This window comes from Phodopus roborovskii, unplaced genomic scaffold (genome assembly GCF_943737965.1).
Source record: "Phodopus roborovskii unplaced genomic scaffold, PHOROB, whole genome shotgun sequence".
NCBI classification, from domain to species: domain Eukaryota; kingdom Metazoa; phylum Chordata; class Mammalia; order Rodentia; family Cricetidae; genus Phodopus; species Phodopus roborovskii.
In genome coordinates, this window is record NW_026125052.1 from 1,135,204 (window position 1) to 1,159,327 (window position 24,124).

Consider the following 24,124-nt stretch of genomic DNA (forward strand, 5'->3'; position numbering starts at 1 on the left):
GTCACATGGGCCCTAATATATAAGTTATAAGTTACCGATTTAGGGTGGCTTTTGCAATTACAAGTTTCCAGTTGGATTGTTAATCATTGTGAACAGAAATATTTCTGAACCCTCCTGTGTACCTACTGCTCGTTGTCTGGTTGTCTAGAGGGCTTTTGATTCTGATTCAGTGCAGGCAAGTGACAAGGGGGTGGTGGGTGGTCTCCACTCAGTTCCACTTAGGTCTCTTGTGATGAAAGGAATCCATTTCCAGTAGCTGATATAACAACCAAAGACCATCCTTCATGGAAAAGTTTGTTACAGACATGTCATAGGGAATGAGAGCATAACCCAGCCTATCCCCAGCCTAGAGGAAAGCAACTAACAATGAAGATGGAATCACACTTTCCAGAATAAATGATTCTGGACATCACCCTCTTGTTTCTCTTCATTCTTCCCTTCATCTCTGATTTGTTCTAGGAAATTTTAATGAGGACCAATATTGAAGATTATTACCAAATATATAGGCAGAAGCTTCAAACTTTGAAATTATGTATCTGGTTCTGATACAGAGTTCACCAATATTATTACTAAAAATTATTCCTGTCTCTTTGTCCTTTTCCACTGAAGAAAGGGCAGGGGCTTGTTTAACTGCCACAACTCTATCCCATAAGGCCAGCAGTTTCAGGCTGTATCCTACCATCAAGAGATGACTGACAGTAAACTGGGAAGTTTCATTTGGCAACCACAGAAGTAGATGTGTGGGGAAGTAGAGTCTCCCCTAATACAGCATTCAGTATGAATTTATCCTGTTGGGCATTTTAGAATATGAATAAGTGCGAGGGGACTTTCCTCCATATTTTCAAAATGAGTACCAAACCCCAGATATCTCACACTTAGCCTCTAGAAGTGTCAGAGCCTCCCCTGCTGTCTGCTTCCAGTGTTCATGTGTGAATGAAAAATACATGCCTAATTATAATATTAACATGCATTATGTTCCTGTGTGGCTCATCTCCCTCTCCACCTCCCCGACCCCAGGTTAGGGGGAATACCTGTGGGAGTAGTTGCTGTGGAAACCCGAACTGTGGAACTCAGTATCCCAGCTGATCCTGCAAACCTGGATTCTGAAGCCAAGGTTGGTCACCTCAAATACTCCTTGTGCTATGCTTGAAGTACCTTTGTGCCTGGAGTTTGTTTCCCTTCTACAGTGCCCACAGGTATATTGGGAGTATTGCAAGCCACCAGATTTTAGAGGGAAGGGTGGCAGCCACCTTAAATGATTATAGAACACTGTGATCACTTTCAAAATAGCTCTAGATTAGTGCAAATAAAGTTGTATGTGAAAAGTTAAACAGGCCTCTGTGGTAATCTTGGACTTTTGTTGGGAGCTAGTCTAACAGAGGCAATGGGCACTGATGCTCATCTGTTCCAGATTCTCTGAGCTATACCTAGGAGTGATAACATAGTCTCCTGAGAGCCAGATATAGAAGCTATAGCCCCCCCCTTCTTTTCCTTAAAGATGAATACTATTTCATACTTTGTCACTATCTAGAAAGGGAGAGGCGAAGGAGAACAATAAGAAGACTCCTCAGCAATATCATAAAAATTATCTGGTGACTAGTTACAGTACCAGAGAGGTTAAAGGGACTTGGAGACTGTATATTTGGCATGCTTGGAAGAGTAGTATAGGATCGGGGGAGATAGCTCAGTCAATAAAGTGCAGTCAATAAAGTGCTTGCCATACAAGCATGAAGGCCTCAGTTTGATTCCCAGAGCCCACGTTTAAAAACGAAAAGATTATATGTGATGGCACATGCCTGTAATTCCATCATTGGGGAGGCAAGGTCCAGTGAGAGACCCTGTCTCAAAAAAAAAAAAAAAAAAAAATGACCTGAGAGTGACATCCATTATTAATTCCTAGCCTTCACATGCACACACACATACATAGATGTTCACCTGCATGTACATATTTAGACAAAAGAAAAGAAAGTAAGATATAGTGATGTAACTGAGTTATTTTGAAAAGGGTTCCTATGACTGCTTGAGAGAAGCAGTTCAACCCCTTCTTTTGTCTACAGAATAATGGTATAGTGAGGCTCCCTCAGGCTCCCAAGAAAAGAGTGTTTAACAGGGTCAGAGAACCAGCACCTTTCCTTTTCACTTTCAGGGTCATCGTCATGATGAACAATGCTTTCTAATTTAGTTGATTTGATCTTGGATTTACTATTTTTAATAAATGACAGCTTGGTCAATTGGGGGAAGAAGTTCTTCAAACTGATGTTAACTGGCTTTTCCTTGCCGTTCCCCAACAGATAATCCAGCAGGCTGGCCAGGTTTGGTTCCCAGACTCTGCATTTAAGACCTATCAGGCTATCAAGGACTTCAATCGTGAAGGGCTACCTCTAATGGTCTTTGCCAACTGGAGAGGCTTCTCTGGTGGAATGAAAGGTGACTAGTGGACTGGAAGAAAGTGATGATCTGCCCCGGGCTCAAGGGGAATCAGTGATTGCTGGGCAGGGCCTGGTGGGGGTTGTTGGCAGAGAGTAAGTAATAGAGATCCTGTGGGTGTGCTAACAGCTCATCACCTGTGACCTGACAGTTCCCTCTGAGGTACTGGAACAATAATAGATGTCTTCTAAGCTGGGGATGATGGTACATGCTTTTAGTCCCAATTTTGAGGCCCACCTTATCTATAGATCAAGTTCCAGGACAGTCAGAACTACACAGAGAAACCCTGTCTCAAATACCCGCCCCCAAAAAAAGGTATGTTTTCTAATTTCACAGAAGATTACATAACAATCTAGTATTGTGTAGGTGGGCTACTGTTGGAAGATTCGGCTTTCATGGGTAGATTTTAGACCGTTTTGGTGGTCCTGGGAAGTAGCATTTCTCTGGTTTCCACCTGTTCACTTACGTGTTCTTCGTTCACATCACTCTAACATTCTCATTGACCAGGATGTACTCTGAAGTTAACAGTAACTGGAAGAAAATGAAGAAATTCTATACCAGAGACTAGCTGTTCTTTGTGGTAATTGTGGTATCTTTTATTATCCACCAACAGCCCTAGGCCAGTAGCTCCAGCAGATTAGAGCATTACTATAAAGGCTCTAGTCCATGCCATGGGAATTTCTTAGTGATTAGGCAGCCAGTGTCATCAGTAAATAAAAACCCCTCCATGAACAGAGCCACTGTGGACAGTGCAGAGAAAGACAAAAGGGATTACCCCATATAAGGATAGACATAGATACCCACAGCTGTGCAAAGGCCAGCATCTGCACCTACGGCCTGTGAGAGTATGTGGTTGGGTGCATCCTCATTCACCTCAGGAATAGATGGTGTGGGAAATGGAAGAAGCTGATATAGTGATTGAGATTGCTGAGAGCATAGAAATATGGAGTGACGAACTCTCCATAAAGAGCCTACATAAAGCTTCAAGCAGGAGTGCCTCTGCTTTCCAAGGGAGGAACACTCTGGGAGAGTTCTCCCTTGTAGGTTACTATCCATGTGAGAGGCAGTCACCATTTTTGCCAAAGATATACGCTTACTGGGCCTCATTGGGAAAATGAAGAGCTGTTGTTACTGTTTTTGCCCCTTTTCCTGGAGAAGGCTTTGACTACACATACAGCTTAATGCTTATATACTTTTTTAAACCTTTTTTTTTTTTTTTTAATGTGTCTGGGTATTTTGCTTATTTTGTATTTTTGTATACCACACGTATGCTTGTGGAGGCCAGAAAAGGATGTCAGATCCCCTGGAACTGGAGTTAGAAATGTTTATGAGCCAACATATGGGCTCTGGGAACTAAACCCAGGTTCAATGCAAGAGAAATAGATGCTCTAACTACAGAGCAATCCCTCCAGCCACACTTGTTTACTTTTTTTTATTATTATTATTATATTTGGTTGTGGGGAGGGTGGGTCAGAGGACAGCTTGTGGGAACTGGTTCTCTTCTCCCATCATTTGGGAACTACAATTCCAAATCAAGTTGTTAAGATGTGATGGCAGGCACCTTTACTCACTGAATCATATTACCAGCCCCTTCTGTACTTTTTTTTTAATATAAAGGTGACTCTTTTATGAAAATACCATGAGAAAGGAGTGCCAGTGCTGCACACTTTTACTTCATTACTTATGTGCAACTTTATTATCTGCCTCTGAAAAAAAACAGATATGTCAGAAGTAGTTAATGCCTCAAGGAATCAAGTCAAGAAAAATGTTCTTTGGCTAGTGTGATAAAGCTGTAATATATAAACAAAATACCAGGGTATTCAAGAGAGGATACCACATGGACACTGGGATTAAGGGGTGGTAACACTCTGGTCATACGTGTAAGATGCAGTTAGCATTCAGTTTCACTTGGCTCTCGCTTCCTTTGCTACATGTTTTATGCTGAGACCTGATAATTCAGTGATTTTGTTCCTTAGTGTGACTTCAGTGCAGGGCACTGAAATGTGCTCTTCTTGACACACTGACAGAAGTCACCCTGCCTGTCCTGCTTTCCCTAGAGGTCAGACTTGACACTTCTACCAAAAGCTTCAGTTCTGCTGTCTGTTTTGGTAGTAGCCCCTTATTGGTTGCTAAACATTAAAAACAAAATTAAGATTCATTGAAGGCACTTGGGAGGCTGAGGCAGGAGAATTGACATAAGTTTGAGGTCATAGCAAGACCCTGTTCTCAATGTGGTGTGGAAGGGTTAATAAATCTTTGCAATAGAAACTCTATTAACTGCTTTTATGTCGGCTTCTGTAGTCACAACAAGCACCTCTAAGAGACATGTCAATTTGTTGTGTGCATTTTACATGCATTGGGGCTTGGGATAAGTAAACTTCAAGTAACTAGCTTTAAAAAAAAGATTGAGTTGATAGAAGAATGTAGATCCACCAGGCGGTGGTGGTGCACGTCTTTAATCCCAGAACTCAGGAGGCAGAGGCAGGCAGATCTTTGAGTTCAAGGCTGGCCTGGTCTACAAATCAAGTTCCAAGACAGCCAGTACTGTTATACAGAGAAACCCCGTCTTCAAAACAAAACAAAAAGAATGTAGACATTCTCTCCTCTGTGTGTGTGTGTGTGTGTGTGTGTGTGTGTGTGTGTGTGTGTGTGTGTGTGTGTGTGTGTGTTGTCGGGTGCATACACATATCAGCACACCACAATGCTTTTATGGAATCAATTCTGTCCTTTGCATGAGTTCAAGGTCTAACTGTTTCCAGATTTGCTCACCAAGTGCCTTTACCCATTGAACATCCTGCCTGCCCCCCCCCCCCAGAGTATTCTGGCTGACCAGAGTCCAGGAACAGAACCGATCAAATTGGAATATCCTTAAATATCATTTATCTGTTTTCCCTTCCTTTGGAAATATCTGTGGTTATTACAGGAAGAAATAGCTAGAGCTCAGAAATGACTTTTTTTTTTTGTTTGTTTGTTTGTTTTCTGAATGTTATAGCAAATTGAAAATGGGCTTGGTCTATATAGTAACTTCTTGTCTCAAAAAAAGTTATTTGTGGTAAAATACACATAATCCTCATTTTAACCATTTCTAAATGTACAGTTTATTGGTAGCTACCTTCATAGTGCCGTTTAACAATTAGTATTACTTCTATTCCAAAGTTTATCATCTTCAACTTAGACCCTGCTCATTAAATAACTGCCATCCCCTTCTTCTTCCTGTTCCTGCTTGGAAATGAGTTATTGACCTAATATATTCCAGGAAAAAGTTCTTTCTTCTGTATTTTAGTGTGATGCATCCATTTACACATCACATAAGACAAATAGACTTCAGGGGAGATCAAGATCTGTGTGAAAGCAGGGAAGAGAAGAACGGGCTCTCCTGTGTACGTACAGGTCAGGGTGTTTCCCCACACATTATCTCATGTAAAGGGACCTAAACTGAGAGGCTCTTGTCATTCTTCACATCCCTTGGGGAAATGTTTGCAGTTTTGGTTTCAATACTGGCTGGGGATTATGCAGGGAGGGAAAATAAACAATTATGCCATCCCTCAGTGCACACAAACACACAGCCAGGAGCCGACTGCACTGTGGGTAAAATGACTCCAAAATTGTGTGTAATGAGTAGGAAAAGATTAGAGACAGCTCTTGCTATGCTGAAAATTGACATTAGTGGAGGGGGAAAAAAACTCTTTACTAGTCGGCCTAGGAGGTCTAATTCGAGCAGTAAAAAATATAAATAAATAAAAAAAAGCTTGTCAAGATGGTATTGGTGCTTTTTTTCCAATGAGCTCTATCTGGCCGGAAGGCTATTCAGCATAATGCAAAATTAAATTATAAAAACTGGCTGAATATTTAGATGGAAGAGCCATTTGGAAGCAGTTTATTTAGACGAACCAGCAATGACCCACAACAGGGAGACATCAAGCGTGAAATTTACTAGAAATTAGCACCAGGGTCCCAGCCTCAGCATGAATAGCTTGATAGGATGCAAATCCCAGTGATATTAAGCCGCCTCACTGCTGGTGCTACAGGGTCACTCTCAGTTGGCTTTTCATGTTATACTTATTATTTTTTCCTAGGACAGGTTATAAATAACAATAAAAAACCACATTTATTGAAAAGTTTAACTGGAATGAAAGTCTATTTTAAAGTCTCTGATTACTTGGATGTTGAAATACAATGTCCAACAGCCGTAATGAACTCATGAGAGACATTACATGTATGCAGCTTGTGTGCCTAATGTTTACTCAGTGCCTAGCATAATCTTGCCTAAGCCAATAAGATCCGTTCCAGTTTGTGAGTGTGGTACACTGCAGAAATACTTCCACACCACACTCCCTTGTTTGGTGCATGCTGCTGCTTCAGCTTATCTATGTTGTATAACAATGAAGGCCCTGGGTGCAGGGTGTGATCACCATTCATGCAGATGTACTTTCCCAGGATGCTAGAAAGCTGCTTCCTCTCCAGTAAAGAATGGATCAATATTTCTACTTCCCATCCAGTTGCATTTCCCAGGCACCAGGAATGACGAGCACATGCATGGCTTTAAATTTCCCTGGGCTGACTCTTGGAGATTCCCCCCTCCCATGATAATCTTAGCTAAGTTTTTACTATATTTCTTAATATAATGGTGTTTCAGACATTAGCCAGATCATTGTTTCAAAATACCTGGTTTGGGGAAACTTGCCATTTAGTATTAGCATCTTAATTGTAGAATTTGCTTTGTGTTTATATTTGAATAGCCTGTTTGGGTGTGTTTTGACAGTTGCGTTTTGGGTGTTTCAGGGGAGATAGTATTCCAGGGGAGATGGAGATGTTATTTTAGCTCTAAGCATGGCAGCTTTAAAGAAGTCTAAGTCCCTTTACTACATCGGTTTTATGCCTAAAGATATTTGTTTGGCAGCCAGATCCAAGCCCTTCACATAACTGCTAGTATTGTCAATGCAGTTCCTGGCATCTCTGAATATGAAGGAAATCCAGGCCACATTTAGATAGGTTCAATCACTCAAGTCTCTTCTGGTCTTAGTTTAGTCAGCCATTAGATGTGAGAGATTCCTCGCAGGCCTCACACTCCCTCCTGGCAGTAGAATGGTACCTTTAAAGTCCTAAGTTGTAAGTTTGAATCTGGGCATGAAAATGCATACTCATAATCTCAGCAATCAGGAGGGTGGTAAGTTCAAGGCCAACCTGGCTACATAATGATACCCTATCTCAAAAGAAGAACTGTTGCCATAATTAATTTACTTAACTAAATTTCCTTTTACTAGCTATAACATGAATATAGGAAAATGATAATATTCTGATTATTAATGTTATGCATTTATACCTTTGCACATTAGTGTGTATGTGTACAGTCATGATTCCTTGTATACAGTAATCTACCCTGATAATAAGGAAAAACCAAAGTCCTTTTCAGAAAATGAAAAATCTGCACTTAGCTTCATCGTAATTCCATATAGTGTGAAGTGAGGTGGTATCTTTTTAGGATTAAATGAGCAACCTTTGGAGAGTTCTGTTAATCAGATAGTACAGAGATAAATTTTTATATAAATACACTTTTAGCAAAAATGAGGAAAGTAGCTGGAAACTGTCTTCATTTACCTGTAACATCATTTTTCCTGAGTCAAATTACTTTTGTTCTATCTGTTTATTTTCATCTTTTATCCGTTTCTCCTCTGAGCACATACCAAGAGGGCCTCTCCTTTCTGCTCCTTGCTCTGAAACTGTTCTCTTGGCAGCACTGAAAAATGTACTGCTAATTACACAATTATTTTATTATGTAGCACTGGTTGAAATATCCACTAAAGAATTAATTTAGTTAAAATAATTTGAACTGAGCAATTATTTTCATAAGCACGGAATTAGCGTAAAGCGCTTAAAGTCCTTTATTCCCACTCTTCATACAGCAGTTGTGCAATTAGCAGTAAATTTTTTTTTGGTCTTTGCTTTCCACCCAAAGAAATAAATGTCTTCACTCTGATCACATATACAGTGTATATGACCATTTACATTTCACATAGAATAGGAAATGTATCCTAGGGAAACCAGGAATTTCTGAAGTCCTCACAGATAAAGCAGGTTAGAGCATATGCCTCAAAGTAAGGTGTGCTCACTGATGGTCTGAATATAGAGCCATTTTTACCCCGGAAAAGGTGGCACTTTAATTTGCTCGTAACTACAATGAAAGCAGTTTCTATGTGGTTTGCTCTTAACTTCCTGGAAAATGCGTCTTTGCCTTGGATTTTCAGAATTGATTTATTCCAAGAGATCCTGTCTGGATAGGAAACTTGGAACCTGGTTGAGCCTGTCATTTGTTGTTTGGAAAGGATCCTTTGTGGCTCCACTGAAGTATTCATTAATGTCTGGAATCATTAATGTCTGGAATCAGAACCCTAACACTAGCAGTGTTTAAACTTTAGGGAGCTGGGAAATGGGAAGCAGCCCATAAAACACTGGGAAATAAATGACTGATCCCAAGGATTCACTATTTATGCACCAAGGATCTTTGCAAGCTGGTCCTGACCTTTGCTATAGAGTATTCTCAAACAGAATACAAAGGTTGGCTCTTCGTGTGGCCATGTGAAATTTCATATGTGATTATACATATATATTTTTTCTTCTCACTTATATCCTCTACGGCTACAATTATTAAATAATTTTTCTTATATTCTTTCAAAAGCATATATGCTCATTCACTCTTTCAGTACCAACTTTAAGCACTGAATATGTTTTGGTAATGGGCAGGCCTTTATATATGCAGGGAATAAAACTCCAGTTTTTATCTTATTTTTGAAACAAGGTCTCATTAAGTTGCTTGGGTTGTGATCCAGGCTGGTCTCACAATTCACAATTCTCCTGCCTTGGCCTCCCAAGTACAGGGATTATAGATTGCCCTAAACACTCCTAATCATTTTTAGGGATGAATTTTTTTTTTAGGACCCATTGCCATTAGCTGCATATTTTAAGAACTCATTGTACGCTAAGTCTCGTGAAAGGAATTGGAAAAAAGCTAGAATAGTTCCTTCCTTCAGAAAACTTAATGTAGTGAGAGAGATCACATATTGACATGAAAAATACTTAACGTTTGTAGAGCAAGTATGAATTAATGTGGTGAAACCTGAATACCGAAATGCAGGGAGGGTATAAAATGGATATTTAATTGTGGGCTTTGCATACTGTGTCTTGTGAATGACTGCATTTCTGTCTTGTGCTCTTGAAGCTCCTCTGAATTATTGTCAAGCACAGGTGGAAGCACCAATCTGTAGCCTTTGGGATCCCTCAGTCCTATGACTTCTCCCACGGAGACAGCGTGCCATCAAAGTCTGCTTGTTGTGTCTCATAACATGAAAGCTTGGCTTTGAGGAGAAGTTTGATTGTTTCTAATTTGTCTTGTTCTCCATAGATATGTATGACCAAGTGCTCAAGTTTGGCGCTTACATTGTGGATGGCTTGCGGGAATGTTCTCAGCCTGTTATGGTTTACATTCCTCCCCAGGCTGAGCTTCGGGGTGGTTCTTGGGTTGTGATCGACCCTACCATCAACCCTCGGCACATGGAGATGTACGCTGACCGAGAAAGCAGGTATCATGCCTTCTTTATTGCATTCAATGCCTCTGAGGGCCCTCTAGCTGTTGGTCTCCCTACCCTCTAGGGAAAATTATAGCCAAGACAACTTCATTTGAATCTTTCTATTTCCAAAGGACTCCAAGAGGAGAAACATCAGCTATCTAAATTCTGTCTGCTGGCATGAGAAGAAAACCAGGCTGGAGTCAGGTTTTCTCATCCCAGTCTTTCATCCCACATCACCTTACCACAAAGTCCTCTCTTCCAGGCCCTTCTAAGCTCAGAAAGATTCTCCCTTCCCATTTGCTATTTGGATATGACTTTTAACTATCTCTTTTTAGGGCAAAAGGAGCTTGAAGGAAAGACTCAGATATAATCAGGGCTTCTAGAGGTTACTTGTGTGTGTATGTGCATGTGTCTGCGTGAATGTATGCCATGTGTGGGGGCTGTCCACAAAGGTCAGAAGAGGATGTCAGGTCCCTGGAGCTGGACTTAAGACAATTGTAAGCCATCATGAATGCTCAGAATCAAATACAGGTACTCTGAAAGGTCAGCAAGCACTCTTAACCATTGAATCATCTCTCTAACCCCTGTTATAGGTTTTAATAAATTAATTGTAGATAAATTTGTAGTGTCTTTGCTCTTCTGAGATTGTGTCTCCTGTTAATGAGCTCAGTAGTCTTGATATGCACCACAGAACCCACACCCTGTGACTCTAGAACAAAGCTGCTCCCTTCTCCTGGAGCCCAAGGCTTTGCCCTGGTATTCTAAGATGCTAAAGAACTATGTTTGCAACCTCCCAAAAAAACTGCAAAGTCCACATCTGTACAAAGGTAGTCTTGAAACTAAATAAGACAAATCAAGCCCATCACCCTTTCATAATGTGTTCACAATCCTTTCTAGAGAACTTCAACATCATTGTCCATATACTTTACTACATGCCATCATTTTATTGGAATACCCCACATCTTCTCTCTCTCCCCAAATCTTAGACTTCTACTTCAAAGGCTGCTTAGAAAAGTACAATAGTTTCCCTGTTGGATTCCTAGGCTGACATTCTGTACCAACAAGTATTATTTTTAAGTCCTAAGCTATCCCCTTATACCAGATCAGAGAGGTAGGTAAAGCATCCTGTCTGGTACTATTGGAAGTTTGCAAAGTAAAGGCCTCAAGGTTTCTTATAGTGAATATTAATGATACTCTAATGCCAGAAACCCTGCCCTAAACAATTTTTTTAAGTCCATTAAGAAATATGTATCTGGACTGGAGGAATGGTTCAGTGGTTGAAAGCACTTGACTGTTCTTACCAAGGACATTGGTTCAATTCCCAGCACCCACATAGTAGCTCACAACTGTCTATAACTCCAGTGCCTGGGGAACTGACACCCTCACACCAATTCTACTTTGAATAAAATAAATTAAAAAAAATAGAAATATGTATCTAATGCCTCTCAACCTGGCCCAGTGTTTCTGGATTCAGGAACAGATTAACAGCTGTGGTACTGGACAGTCATCACCCACAGTACCTTCTCTTACACACATGTGCAGCCCCAGAATAGAGCATGGTTCCACTGCCAGGAGCCTGCCTTTTGGGGTTGGTTTTGTTTGCTTTTCTGAAAAACAAAAATGTGATGCCTGTTACCTTCATCAGCTGTCAGTGCCCTCTTTGTGGTGGAAATCTACTGGTGGGGTAATTAGAATTACTTTAGTTGCTTTATGTAGGAATTTCTCATACTTCTCTTAGATATATCTTAGCTGCCTGCTTTTTTTCCCAGGGGTAACTTCTGGAAACCATGGGTGTCCAAAACGGTAGTGAAGCTATTTCCTGGTCCACAAATTGTAACTGGCTTCATTCTGTTTCTTCTTTCCTTTAAAGTTCTCTGTTTTGTTTTCTTTCTTGCATCCAGGGGATCTGTTCTGGAACCAGAAGGGACAGTAGAAATCAAGTTCCGCAAAAAGGATCTGGTAAAAACCATGCGTCGGGTAGATCCAGTCTACATCCGCTTGGCTGAGCGATTGGGTATGTCTGCTTGTCCTCCTGGCAAATCAATGAGCCATTCAGCTGATTTGTAATGAGTGCATTCATAGGTCAGGGGAGGAGGCACTGAAGCATTTGATCAAATTCATAATGATCTTTATTTACTATCCTGTATATGGTAAGAACCCTAGTAGAATGAAATAGTGTGATAGGAAGGAAGGTGGGCACTGAAAAAGAAAAGTCACATGATTTTTCTTCTGATATTTCCTTAAAGTGCAAATAACCCACTTAATGGGATGTTCTTGTAGAGTATCATTAACTAGAGGTTGCTTTGGGAGGCAAGCTAATCAGGTGGAGAAGATCTGTGACTTAAATATTTCTTATTTCTGCAGTCTCTGGATAGCCTGTCTCATTTCTGGGGGTTGTGAGTCAGTGTCACATTATAGAAAAGCCAGTCTCTACCTAGACAGTGTTCTGGGGTCAGCCTGAGCTACAGAAAATACAAGTAAAGACTGTGCACTATATGCCTCCAAATAGTGGCTTCAGCAGTCACAGGCCTCAGAGCATTTGCACACCATGCATCCAGCCAGTACTCTGTTGCTCATTTGTTTTCAGAGCTCTTGGAAGAAGACTAAACTGTGGGAGCCCTATAATGACTTTTGGATACTTTTAAAACACTGGTTTTATCCCATTGAGCCACTTGATATGTCAGTAAAGATTGCTTAGGATTGTTTTGTTCTATTTTATTGTGTTTTTGTTTTTCTAAAGGAATAGAGAGGTTATGTTTAAAAAGTAGTACAACCCACTGAAGTGAAGAGCAGAAAGATGCTAGCTCAATTATGTTTAGTGAAATACTATTTGGGGATACTATTATCTTTACCATTAGGATCAGAAATGCTCCTGAGTGCCTGTAGTGTGGAGGCTCCTTGTCTAAGTAGTTGAAGCCAGGCTCATGTTGTTTGCCAAAAGTGGTGACTTGAGTTACAGTAATCTGTTTGTGCCCCCATTGTTTGTTGTCAAGTAACAGCAACCAAAAACTAACCCAGCCGCAGCCTGACCCTTTCTGGGGAAAGTACACATACAAAGGGAAACTGGCAGAAGTTGTTCTGAAATCTACTGCTGCCAGATTTGTTGATGTTTTCCCCCTTTTCTATTCCAAACAGGATAATTACTTCTGACCAACCCTATACACTTTAATTAAAGTGACTGCAGCCCAAGAGCAAGTTACTTACAACTGTATACAGCCACTGATAAGCATCTCACTTAGGTGGCTCATAATTGCTCACGGCATCCAGTGATTGTCGCTGCTGTTTTACCAATAATTCTGTACAAAGGCAGCAGCACCACAACTGTAGGACACAAAGAATTGCCTAATTTTCTTTCATTTATTTTTTTCCTCTTTTTTTTTTTTTTTTTTTTTTTTTTTTTTTTTCCCCTGGTTTTCTTTCTGGCCAATTTAAAATTTGTCAAAGTCGGTCTTCTTCTGGATCACTGCCCTTTGATATTTCGCGCACTCCATTTGCCACAAACAAGCCGCGGGGCCGCAGTTCATGCTGACTCTAGCAGAAGCAGAGAGAGCCCCATTTATCTTGCACTGCCTGCTGAATTCCTACTCATTAACTGGGGGTTCACTGCCTCTTTTTAACCCCCCAATGGCTGTTATCATCCCTTTGAGTAACAGGGTGGTAGGTAGTAAGAGGATCCTCTGCACATCTGTTTGCAGAAGGACTGGGTGGTGAGGGTGTGGGGCCACAGCTTTCTTCTCTCAGAAAGTGTTGTTGCTCCCATCTTCATCTAGCACCTTTAACTTTAGAAGCATGTGCAGGGGAGAGGGAGGAGATTCCCAAGTGATGGCCATTTAATCATTAATCATTTGTTATGAATCATCTCATTATCAATTTCCTATCCATGCTGAAGAAAATCATATTTATTTAACCTTGACCAAACAATGACACTCAAAAAAGAATCTTTGCCCAGCACTCAGGAGGCAGAGGCAAGCGGATCCCGGAGTTCAAGGACAGCCTGGTCTCCACAGAAACGCTGTCTCAAAAAAAGAAAAAAAAGAGTGGGTGAATGAATCTATGATCTGCTAAGTATGAAGCAAGCTCTGACTCGGCATCTTGGGAATGAATGGATGTAAACTAGAAATTGTTGCCTGAGTGTAGATATGCTACTTACAGGTATTTGCAGCCTTTCAGAGACTGCTCAAGTACAATTATAAAAGATTGGATTGGATGCACTACACTACAACATAATATAAACCCAGTGTGGGGAGAGTTTACACTGCCTTCTGGCTTCTTTCACAATCTCACAACCAAAGACTACCAAAATACCTTTTAAAAAATAAGTTAAAAAAAAAAAAAAAAAGACGTCATTTTCCAGATTGGAGGGTTGAAGAAAAAAAAAAAATCAAGATTAAACAACTCTTCCAACATATACAATAAATGTATATGAGGACACAGAATAGAATTCTCAATCCCTAAGCTGAATACTGAGCCTGGTCTAAATAAACAAGTATTCTTTCCCTTTGTGAGCTAAAACCAGCCACACAGAGGAAATCTGATTTAGGAGAAAGCCTATGGGAGTGGGTGTTATCTAGTGTTTTTGATCTCCTTCCAACTCAGCCTCTGTACTGGGGAACATTCTCAAAGCACCTGGACTAACCAGTGCAGACTGGCTGCACAGTTCCTTGTCTAAAGACAGGAATAATAATTTCTGAACAGTGAACAGTTAACTTCATCTCCTCCAAACTCTAATAAATCAAGTAACAGAGCTAAGGACTAAAATTAGGAGTTTACTTTTTTTTTTTTTTTTTCTTTTTTTGGTTCATATTTTTCAAGATAGAGTTTCTCTGTGTAGTCCTGGCTGTCCTGGAACTTACTCTGTAGACCAGGCTGTCCTTGAACTCACAAAGATCCACCTGCCTCTGCCTCCCAAGTGCTGGGATTAAAGGGTTTGCAGCTGCCACCACAGGCTAGGAATTTACATTAAAATAACGAGTTTTTTTATCATTTACTATGGCTGGTTTGGATAAGAAGTTTGCAGATCTACAGTTATAACATCAAATGTTGATTTTTGTTTGTAATAAAATAATTGCCCTTAAATATAAGTGAACTAAGTTTAAATAGCTGAACCAATTGTGACCCTGTGTTCTCAAAGTCGGGCCTTGGTAGAGTCTTCCAAGGGGGAATTACATGGTGCCATTCTGGGCTAAAGCAAATCAAACTCCTTCCCTGGAAACAGAATCCCAGTCCTCCAAGGCCTTTTCTGTGCCTCTATATCATCCTTGTGCTGCCTCTCAGAACCAGAGCAGGAAAATGGCTGGGGAGGAAGAGTGCTGTGCCAGTCTGACCTCTGCTATGCTGTGAACTGAGGTCTTCCCATAGATCTTTATTTACCCTGCTCTTTCTATGCAGAGAGAAATGGCAAATCAATTTAGATGGAGAAACAACTATCTAGCCCAGGTGCTTGTTACTAGTTTCCCACTGTCCCTCTCCCTCATTACAGCAAGTACCTGGGCAAAGGACTCATGTAGAGGACCCTTGTTCTCTGTTATGGCCCTGTTCCTAAACATCTGGGCATCCTGCCATGTAGCTCCATAGTTCTACCCATAAAAAACTGCCCTGATGGCTGACATGGTCAGGACCTCCTGGCCCTTGCCTGACCTTTCAGGCCTAACTAGCATCCAACATGCCTAATGACCTAGGTATCTGGTACAGTTGGAGATTTGTGGCAGTTGAGGAGGATATGCATAATAAAACTTCCAGAATGCCTTTCTCCAAAGCTACCTCTTTATCAGGAAAAATGACTTGAAAAGGATTATCTTGGGTGATGGGGATTTAGGGTTACAAGAGCCAGTATTTGTCTGAGGTAGGAAAGGGTATCTTCACCTAGGAAGTTGAAACTAGGAAATAAAGATGCCCCAGTATATACCTTGAAAGTGGTGTCTCACATGCATGCATGGAATGTCCTTTGTGGTGAGGAAGCTGAGAAGAACAGCTTTCTATCGTCCACATTACGTGAGGATCTTGGCCTTCTTCCTTACTTTAATTCACAGCCTATGTGGCTTGATGTAATTTAATTTAGTGAGACCATGACATTTGTGGGGGGAGCCATATTATATTTATAGAAGTACCTGCCTTCCTCCCCCCACCCCCAAAAAAAGCTGTGATTCATAATTAGGACTTGGCAGGGGGATTTTGTTCAAATAAACCCAGGCTTCTCTCTACCTGAAAGCTATTGTTAGAATATGTCCAAGGTCCTCTTCCCTAAGTACTTGTTCTTATTGGCCCAGATCTCTGTAACCTGACCTGTCAGTTTTAGGGAGAGCAGATTAGGGAGAGAAAATAACAATGGCTGTAGAGGGATCTCTCTATCAGAATTCAGGAAAATTCTGTGTTGTTTCCTCATTTTCTCATGTGGCCATATCTGTATGAGGACAAGGGGCAGGACTGGAGGAAGAATTATTTGCTTTTTATTCTTATTTGGAAATGAGTTAACTGTAATGATTATTTAAGTATAAATAAGAGATTGTTCACACTATTGCAAGGAACTTCAGTAGACATCCCTTGAGAAGATTGCACTTGGAATCAATATGCAATGCAATTGTGTTTAGGTAGGTGTGGCCCCTTTTGAAAAAAAAAGCAGACATAGGAAAATGGGACTGTGGGCAGGGGGAGCCTAGATGCATTGAGAGAAATTATTCCCATTACAGAAGGATTATTTGCTTTACCAAAGGACTCACTGCCAAGTTCCTTCCAAATAACTCCCATGGGGCACTTAAAACAAGATCTGATTTACAGTTTCTTAAGAATGCTTTTTGTGGTTTTGGGGTCTTGGGTTTTTAAAGCATTTCTGTTAATGGATATAGAAAAACAGAGATACTTTTATATGATTTTCCTTACTATCTCCATAGAATTTTTTTCCAACATAGAAAACATGATTGCATAGTTCTTTTAACTGCTATTTGTGTTGGTACCTTTGAACCTGAAGAAGATTTCAATTGTTGTGACTTTTCAGTATCAAGGTTTAATATCTGTGGTGTTCAGAGGAGCCGTGGAAGAAATCCAGCTCTTATCTCTTGTTTATCTCATATTTAACCAGTCAAAGCAACTGCTTTTTTAAAAGTTAAAATTAGGCTTAGATACAAAGTAAAAATTAAGCGTTAAAAGTTAGGTTTAAGTCTGGCACACACCTTTAATCCCAGCACTGCTGAGGCACAGATCTCTGTGGGTTCAAGGCCAGCCTGGTCTACAGATTGAGTTTCAGGACATGCTCCAAAGTTACACAGAGAAACCCTGTCTCAAAACAAATGAACAAGTTAGGTTTAGATTTACATAGTACCCTTATAAGAAAAGAATGGTTTTGTTTTTAAAAACTTTAATATTGGACTAGAAAGATAGCCCAGCAGTTAATAACACTGGCTACTCTTCTAGAGGTCCTGAGTTCAATTCCCAGCACCCACATGGTGGATCACAACCATCTGTAATAGATTCTGATGCTCTCTTCTGGCATGCAAGTATACATACAGAGCACTCATACATAAAATGTAAATAAATTTTTAAATTTTAATATTAATTTTTTTAATAAAACTTTATCCCCATTTCCCAGATAAGGATTATAAATGAGAAGCCAAGCTTAGATGAGGGGTGCACTTTCTAAGGGTCATTATTCTAGGTTTTTAAAAAATCTCAGCCCCTCAGATCCTCCTCCCTAGGCTGTGTCTGCTAGGACCTAGGATAGGACTTGCCCTCTCTGGTCACCTTCTTTCTGTGTTAAATAACTGCTGTAGAAGCCAGCTGTTCCCCTGTGTGTTACTGTTTGTCCTGGCTTCAGGGTATGCCTGACCGGCTGCTGGCTTGGGACACATGTAGATCACATTCCACTGTTTTAAAGACCCAGAACTTGCAATTGGAGAGCTAGTGCAGCACTTTGAGCACTTGTTGCTCTTCCAGAGGACTAGAGTTTGATTTCCACATTCACATGGCAGCTCACAACATCTAAGTAAAGATAAAGACTATGCCTAGACTCTGTAGGCCACAAGCACCAGCCCCAGCTTTGATTTCCTGCCTCTGCAATATTGGGCAAGTTCTTTGTCCCTTAGTCTCCTCATCTTTGAGGTCATGACTTTTTGGGTCTGATGTATTAGAGGAAATGGAAGCTTCATGGCATCTCAGTGATAGTAGCTCTTCACACTTGGTTAGGCTAGTGATGCTTCATCTGTGTTTAACTCTTTTCTGTTGATTCTTGAATCATAAGATCTGGTGTTTTAGGTTGTCATAGGAACTTTTGATTGTGTGAAGGGGTAGGAACAGTGTACCTTTTGCCCACTGCAGACTTTGCCTAAGGTGGGACTCTAGAAAAGAATGGCTGTCCTCTGTAGACCATATTCTTAAATACACACACACACACACACACACACACACACACACACACACACACACACACACACACACACTCGCTTTCCTAAAAACCCTGAGGCCCTGCAATCTGGCTAGAAAAGAAAGAAACCCATTCCAAGATATTTAATTGTACAGGGAGCTTACAGGATTGATCGTGAGCTTAGCTTTTTACAATAGTCCAGTGAATAAGAAATGCTCCAGACAAACGATCAATGATAGGATAATCACTCTCTATCCCCTCCTCATTCTTACCTTCTTTCTTTCAGGAGAACAGGGTTCAGAAGTCAAAAATCTTTATAGACGCTGCTTTTAAATTAAGCAGAAAATAGACATTGACATATTTGTTAATCTCCCCTAAATCATTACCAGGGCTGGCTACTGTGCTGTAGAGGGGAGCAGGGCCCTCAGTGTACAACACAAGGGTAGCACCCACTTGAGAGCAGCCTTCTAGGACATAAAAGATTTAGAGACACTTTTCCCCAAAACAAAGCACACAGACTCTGGGCCTTCTTACATGCCTAAGCCCTTCAGCACCTCTCCTTGCCCTCTTTGTTTTCTGAGGTGGCCTTTGGGGAACACTACATTATTTTCTGACTCCTGAGAAGACAAGAGCACTGTTGTATTTATTTCATTATTTCTTTAAAACTCTAGACTAGCACAATTGGCCCAACCTCCCCTATTCCTCCAACATAGTAAAACCAATGCCTTCTCTCCAGAAGGCTGTCCTTCTGCTGAGGCTTCTTAACACAAGGAACCAACACTCTAGCTACTGTTAAGAGATCTGCTTGGCCAGTTTCACTACCATTTATGAGGACAAGTACAGGCCAGACCCAAGTGTAAATCCTGACTGTGTTACTTCGAGCAGCTAGGTACCATTTTACATCTCAGCGCCTTTTTTTTTCTGGTTTATAAAATGGATACTTTGTCTATATGGTGGTATAAGGATCAGAGATAATATACATGAAGCGACCTGGAAAATGCTCAGCAGCACTCAGTTTAGCAACAGGGTTAACAGCTGTCTGGCCCTAGGTCAGAAGCGTGTGTGTGTGTTGACTTATGAGGTATATGATCCTGAAAGACTCAAGATCAGTGCCTGACACACAATAAATGGTATATTATATATGGCTCACATAGATGCACATGTCCATTCAAGTACAATGTCAGCTGATTACCCAGAACAATCTGGAAGGGTTTGAGATTTCCAGTTAAACTTTCTTCATAGTCCTGCCATCCCCCATGCCCCAGCATTTTTGCATCTTCAACTTCATAGCAATAGAAGAAGCTCTTTTAAATGTTGGCCCAGCTGAGAACATGGCAGACATTGTCCTGGTCTTAACTACACAAAAGAACTAAGATGATTTCCATGTGACTTAGCTTTCTGAAACTGAAGGGTCTACTACTGCAGAAGTGCCAGTCGTCTGCATTAAGAAAGGTAGTGTGGGCCGGGCGTTGGTGGCACACACCTTTAATGCCAGCACTTGGGAGGCAGAGGCACTTGGGAGTTCGAAGTCAGCCAGGTCTACAGAGCTAGTTCTAGCACAGGCTACAAAGCTATACAGAGAAACCTTGTCTCAAAAAACAAGAGAGACAGAGAGGAGAGAGATGAAGAAAGAAAAAATGAGAGGGGGGCGGAGAGAGAAAGAAAAAATGAAAGGCAGTGTGACACTATCCAAAAGCTTCCCCAAGTCCTGACTGTCAGTCTCTTGCCCTGTGGCCTTGATGAGTCACACAAGTTCTTGGTGTCTGTATGCTTATCTGAAAGATGCTAAAAGAATACAGCATCAGGAGATTGTGAAGGCTAACTAGGACCTGGGGCAGCAGGTCGGTGACAGAGAGGAGGAACTGAACATCCAAGAAAGTCACATAAAATGAAACTAAGTGCTAAAGTCCCATCCCTGCTCAGTTAACATGAGCTTATGTGTGACACTTATCAGCAGCCCAAGACCATTCATATCATACGATTCCTAGTAGAATAAAAAACAAGGCCTCCTCCCAGACAGGCTTGAGACAGACCTTTCTCTGCTGCATCCCCCTAGGACTGTTGCCAGTTTTTCCTGCAGCTAGATGTGCTCATTCTTGCTAGGTAGGCAGATAAATTTTCAGTATTGATGGCAGACCCCACTCTGAAAGTAATTAAGAAGGGAAGCTCTACATAGCAACACCTCTACTAAAACCCAGTAGATGGGGATGTTCTTCCTTGTTATAAGAGCTTCATCTTTGACTAGGTGAAGGTACTGTGTGTTTCACACTTAGCAGTCCACACGGGCCTGCTCTTCTCTTTCCCTGTTCCTCCCCTCTTAGCCGGTCAGGGATTGGGAGACCAGGGGATAATCCATCGAACTGACATGAAATACATGGATCTGGCTCTACTTGATTGATTTACTACTTTGAGGTTAAGAATATTCAAATCTGACATTAGAAGTTAAGGAATACAGCAGCTTGCAACTCGGGTGATTTTAGTGCTTTGCAGTTTCCCTGGCGCCTGTTGAGGACTTGATAAAACCAGAGCTGCTGGTCTGTGCCCCAGTCTCAGGGGAAGCTCTCTTACAAAAACCTGTATTTGGATTAGTTCAACTGCTCTAATGCTGGTCAGTAATGATGGGCATGGTCTCCATGCAGCAGTTTTGACTTATAGGGATAGAGGAACCTTATGAACTGATGAGAGAGGTACAGACCTTCAGGTGATCACTTGACCTGTTTAAGAGAGACCTGGAGAACAAGATTGTCACCACTGCTTTCATATTTGTGACCTCTGTAGGGAAAAGAAGACATGTGAGCTCTCTGTGACAAGATAAAGACAGGAGTACTATCTCATTAGAGTCTGTTATGTAGCAAAGAGTAACACAGTGGAAAGCCAGGCACTAGAGGGAAGGACTGTGGCTGCATCTGTGCCAAGATTCTTGATCCCTGCAGTGTGACAGGCAGGTTTATGTAATTGCAGGCACCCCAGAGCTAAGCCCCATTGAGCGGAAGGAGCTGGAGAACAAGTTGAAGGAACGGGAGGAGTTCCTAATTCCCATTTACCATCAGGTAGCTGTGCAGTTTGCTGACTTGCATGACACACCAGGCCGGATGCAGGAGAAGGGTGTTATTAACGTAAGTACCACAGTTGCCATTTCTGACTTATCATATCAGAGTCCTGCAAATGACATAGGCCCACAAGAAGGGAGATGCTAGAGCCAGACCAGCATACCATATGCAAATCAAACCATTTCCAGTTTTTTATGTAAGAGATCTTTCCCTTTGTCTGTATCCACTGACATCTAAAACAAAATGATTTAGGTTTCCATGGAATCCTCAGGCAAGCTCTGTATTATTGGTAGGTGACTAAGTCATGTGTACCCTCAGTGGTGAATAGCCATCCAGGTGATCCTCAGACTAGAGTACTACAATGTCAAGGCTTTGGTGACAGCTAACTCACCCTTGATCTGAAGAAAGTTGAGCTGTCTGCTCAGAACAGATTCTTCCCTTTCTAGTTCTCTGGGAGCTCAGTCCCTTCCGCAGAACTAAAGTCATGTATGGGGTAGCATTTGCCAGACTACTGGCTGTACACAGTGTTGTATGGTTTGTGGGGATGTAGTGGACGTACAGGATGTTTCGGCTAGCTTTAGGTTCTCTAAAGGGCTTTCCTGGAGAGTGGCTTTTCATGCCTGTGGGGGTCCTTCAGATTGGGTGCTAGTGCTAGAGTGATCACACTAATTCCTCTATGCTCTTCTGTGAATCTAGGACATCTTAGATTGGAAAACATCCCGTACCTTCTTCTACTGGCGGCTGAGGCGCCTTCTGCTGGAGGACCTGGTCAAGAAGAAAATCCATAATGCCAACCCTGACCTGACTGATGGGCAGATCCAGGCTATGTTGAGACGCTGGTTTGTAGAAGTAGAAGGCACAGTCAAGGTAGGTGAAACATCTACCAACAAATCTTCATACATACAGCTGACCATGAGAGTTACAAGGGTTATCAACTAAGAATCTTTGTTTAGCCTGCTGGGCAATGAAGGTGCCTCCTTTAATCCCAGCACTTGGGAGGTGTATCTCAGTGAGTTCCAGGCTAGCCTGATCTACAAAGTGAGTTCCAGGATAGCCAGGACTGTTACACAGAAAAACCCTGTCTTGAGAGAGAAAAAAAAAAAAAACACTGGAAAAAAAAGAATCTTCAGGCCTTTAGGGCCAGTGAATATACAAGGAACCTAAAGCCCAAACCCTCTTCTGTTTATGATATCATGTTAGAAAAGCTAGAAAGGCCTATCTACAGCCCAGAGTGTCATTCAGCAAACCATTTTGAACACTTACAAGATGTCAGACACTGAGCTAGATCCTGGGGGCTTAGCAGTGAGAGATCATATTTCTGCCCACAGAGAGTTTGTCTTGTCCTACACAGCAGCAAGGCTGCCATTAAACAAAGAGCAGAATCACATTTCCCAGAGTAGACACCGAATTTTGAGGAAGAGTGAGATTTCTGCAGGAAGGGATGTCTCAAAAAAGACTTAATAAACCAGAAGAAAAAGTTGGGTTGTGGGGCAGAGGTAGAAAGAACGTTCCAGACTGAAGCACTTGTGTGTTCCAAGATAGGCTAGCAATGGCAGCTATAATACAGCAGGGTGGCTCAGACAGTGGAAGGTGACCAGGTAGAAACCCAACCGCATAAGCTGCGGAGGAGTCTGCACTGTCTGCAAAATGCTGGGAGGCTGTAAGCAGGCAAGTTACACTCCTCAGGAAACCTGTAAATTTATTGATTTTATACACACACACACACACACACACTGCTAAGATTATAGCTTTAGTTTTATATCTGAGCTGGAAGGCAATGCCTGGCCTGCGTGTGGGAATGCATCTGGCATCGTCTTAGGGTGATCTCATGGAAGGGACGCATGCCTAATGGCAATGGCCCTATCAAGACAGTGATCCCAGTGCTCTTACCTTAGAATTACAGACAGGGCAGGTCTGAGGTCAGCATTCTCCCCCTGGATTTCACAAAACAGGGAACGGGGAAGGAAAAGCTGCAATCTTTTTACTAAGAAAAATTAGGGGCAGGTGTGGGTGGCTCAGGGAAAGAACAGTTACTTGTATGACATGTGTGCACCCCTAAATTAATTCCCCAAGAGAATGATTAACCTTCCTTAGTAGTTGTTCTATACATTTTCTTAAACATTTGTATGTGAGCCCAGGCATGCCACAGTTTACATGTAGACATCATAGGACAACTTGAAGGGATTGGTTCTCTTCTATCATGTGAGTTTCTGGGCTCAAACTCAGCACTTCACGCTTGACAGCAAGTGCTTTTAACTGCAGAGCCATCTTGCTGTTCCCATTTTAATCAGACTATATTATACAGATATATTTTGTACTATATTACCTGTGTAATCAAAAATCTTTGACTGTAAGATATTGATGGAGAATGGCTGGTTGGTGGTGGCATGAAGTACCTTGTCCTACAGAAGTCACTCCAGCCTCTCCTGGAAAATGGTACCTGGAGTCTTTGCTAACAACTTTTCTCATCAAGGAGTACTAAGGCTCCCTGCCAGTTTTAAAGCCGATGATGCAGAATGTTCTGAGACTCACCTTTGTGTTAAGTCTGCCTGTTTCTTTATGACTGGGAAGCTGCTTGGATAAATATTTCAGATGTGCAGCAGGGGAGTGGGACATTCTCTGACATTTGGTTCAGGTTAAGGTCAGTCTGCGGCATCATAATTGAGTGAGACAATTTTGTCAGTGGCTACTGGCAGCTTCTAGTGGAAGTTGGCATTGAAAGTCATGCA

At 41.5% G+C, this 24,124-nt stretch overlaps 1 protein-coding gene across 1 annotated transcript in view; it reads left to right on the forward strand.

Moving 5' to 3' along the window:
- The window catches only part of Acaca (acetyl-CoA carboxylase alpha), a 263,758-nt gene that overhangs the window by 230,923 nt on the left and 8,711 nt on the right, over positions 1-24,124 (forward strand). Inside the window, exons 49-54 of the mRNA XM_051183059.1 lie at positions 1,018-1,114; positions 2,292-2,427; positions 9,827-10,004; positions 11,894-12,006; positions 21,307-21,461; positions 22,092-22,262. Coding sequence (XP_051039016.1) covers positions 1,018-1,114; positions 2,292-2,427; positions 9,827-10,004; positions 11,894-12,006; positions 21,307-21,461; positions 22,092-22,262 — 850 coding nt within the window. The remainder of the gene's footprint in view (positions 1-1,017; positions 1,115-2,291; positions 2,428-9,826; positions 10,005-11,893; positions 12,007-21,306; positions 21,462-22,091; positions 22,263-24,124) is intronic.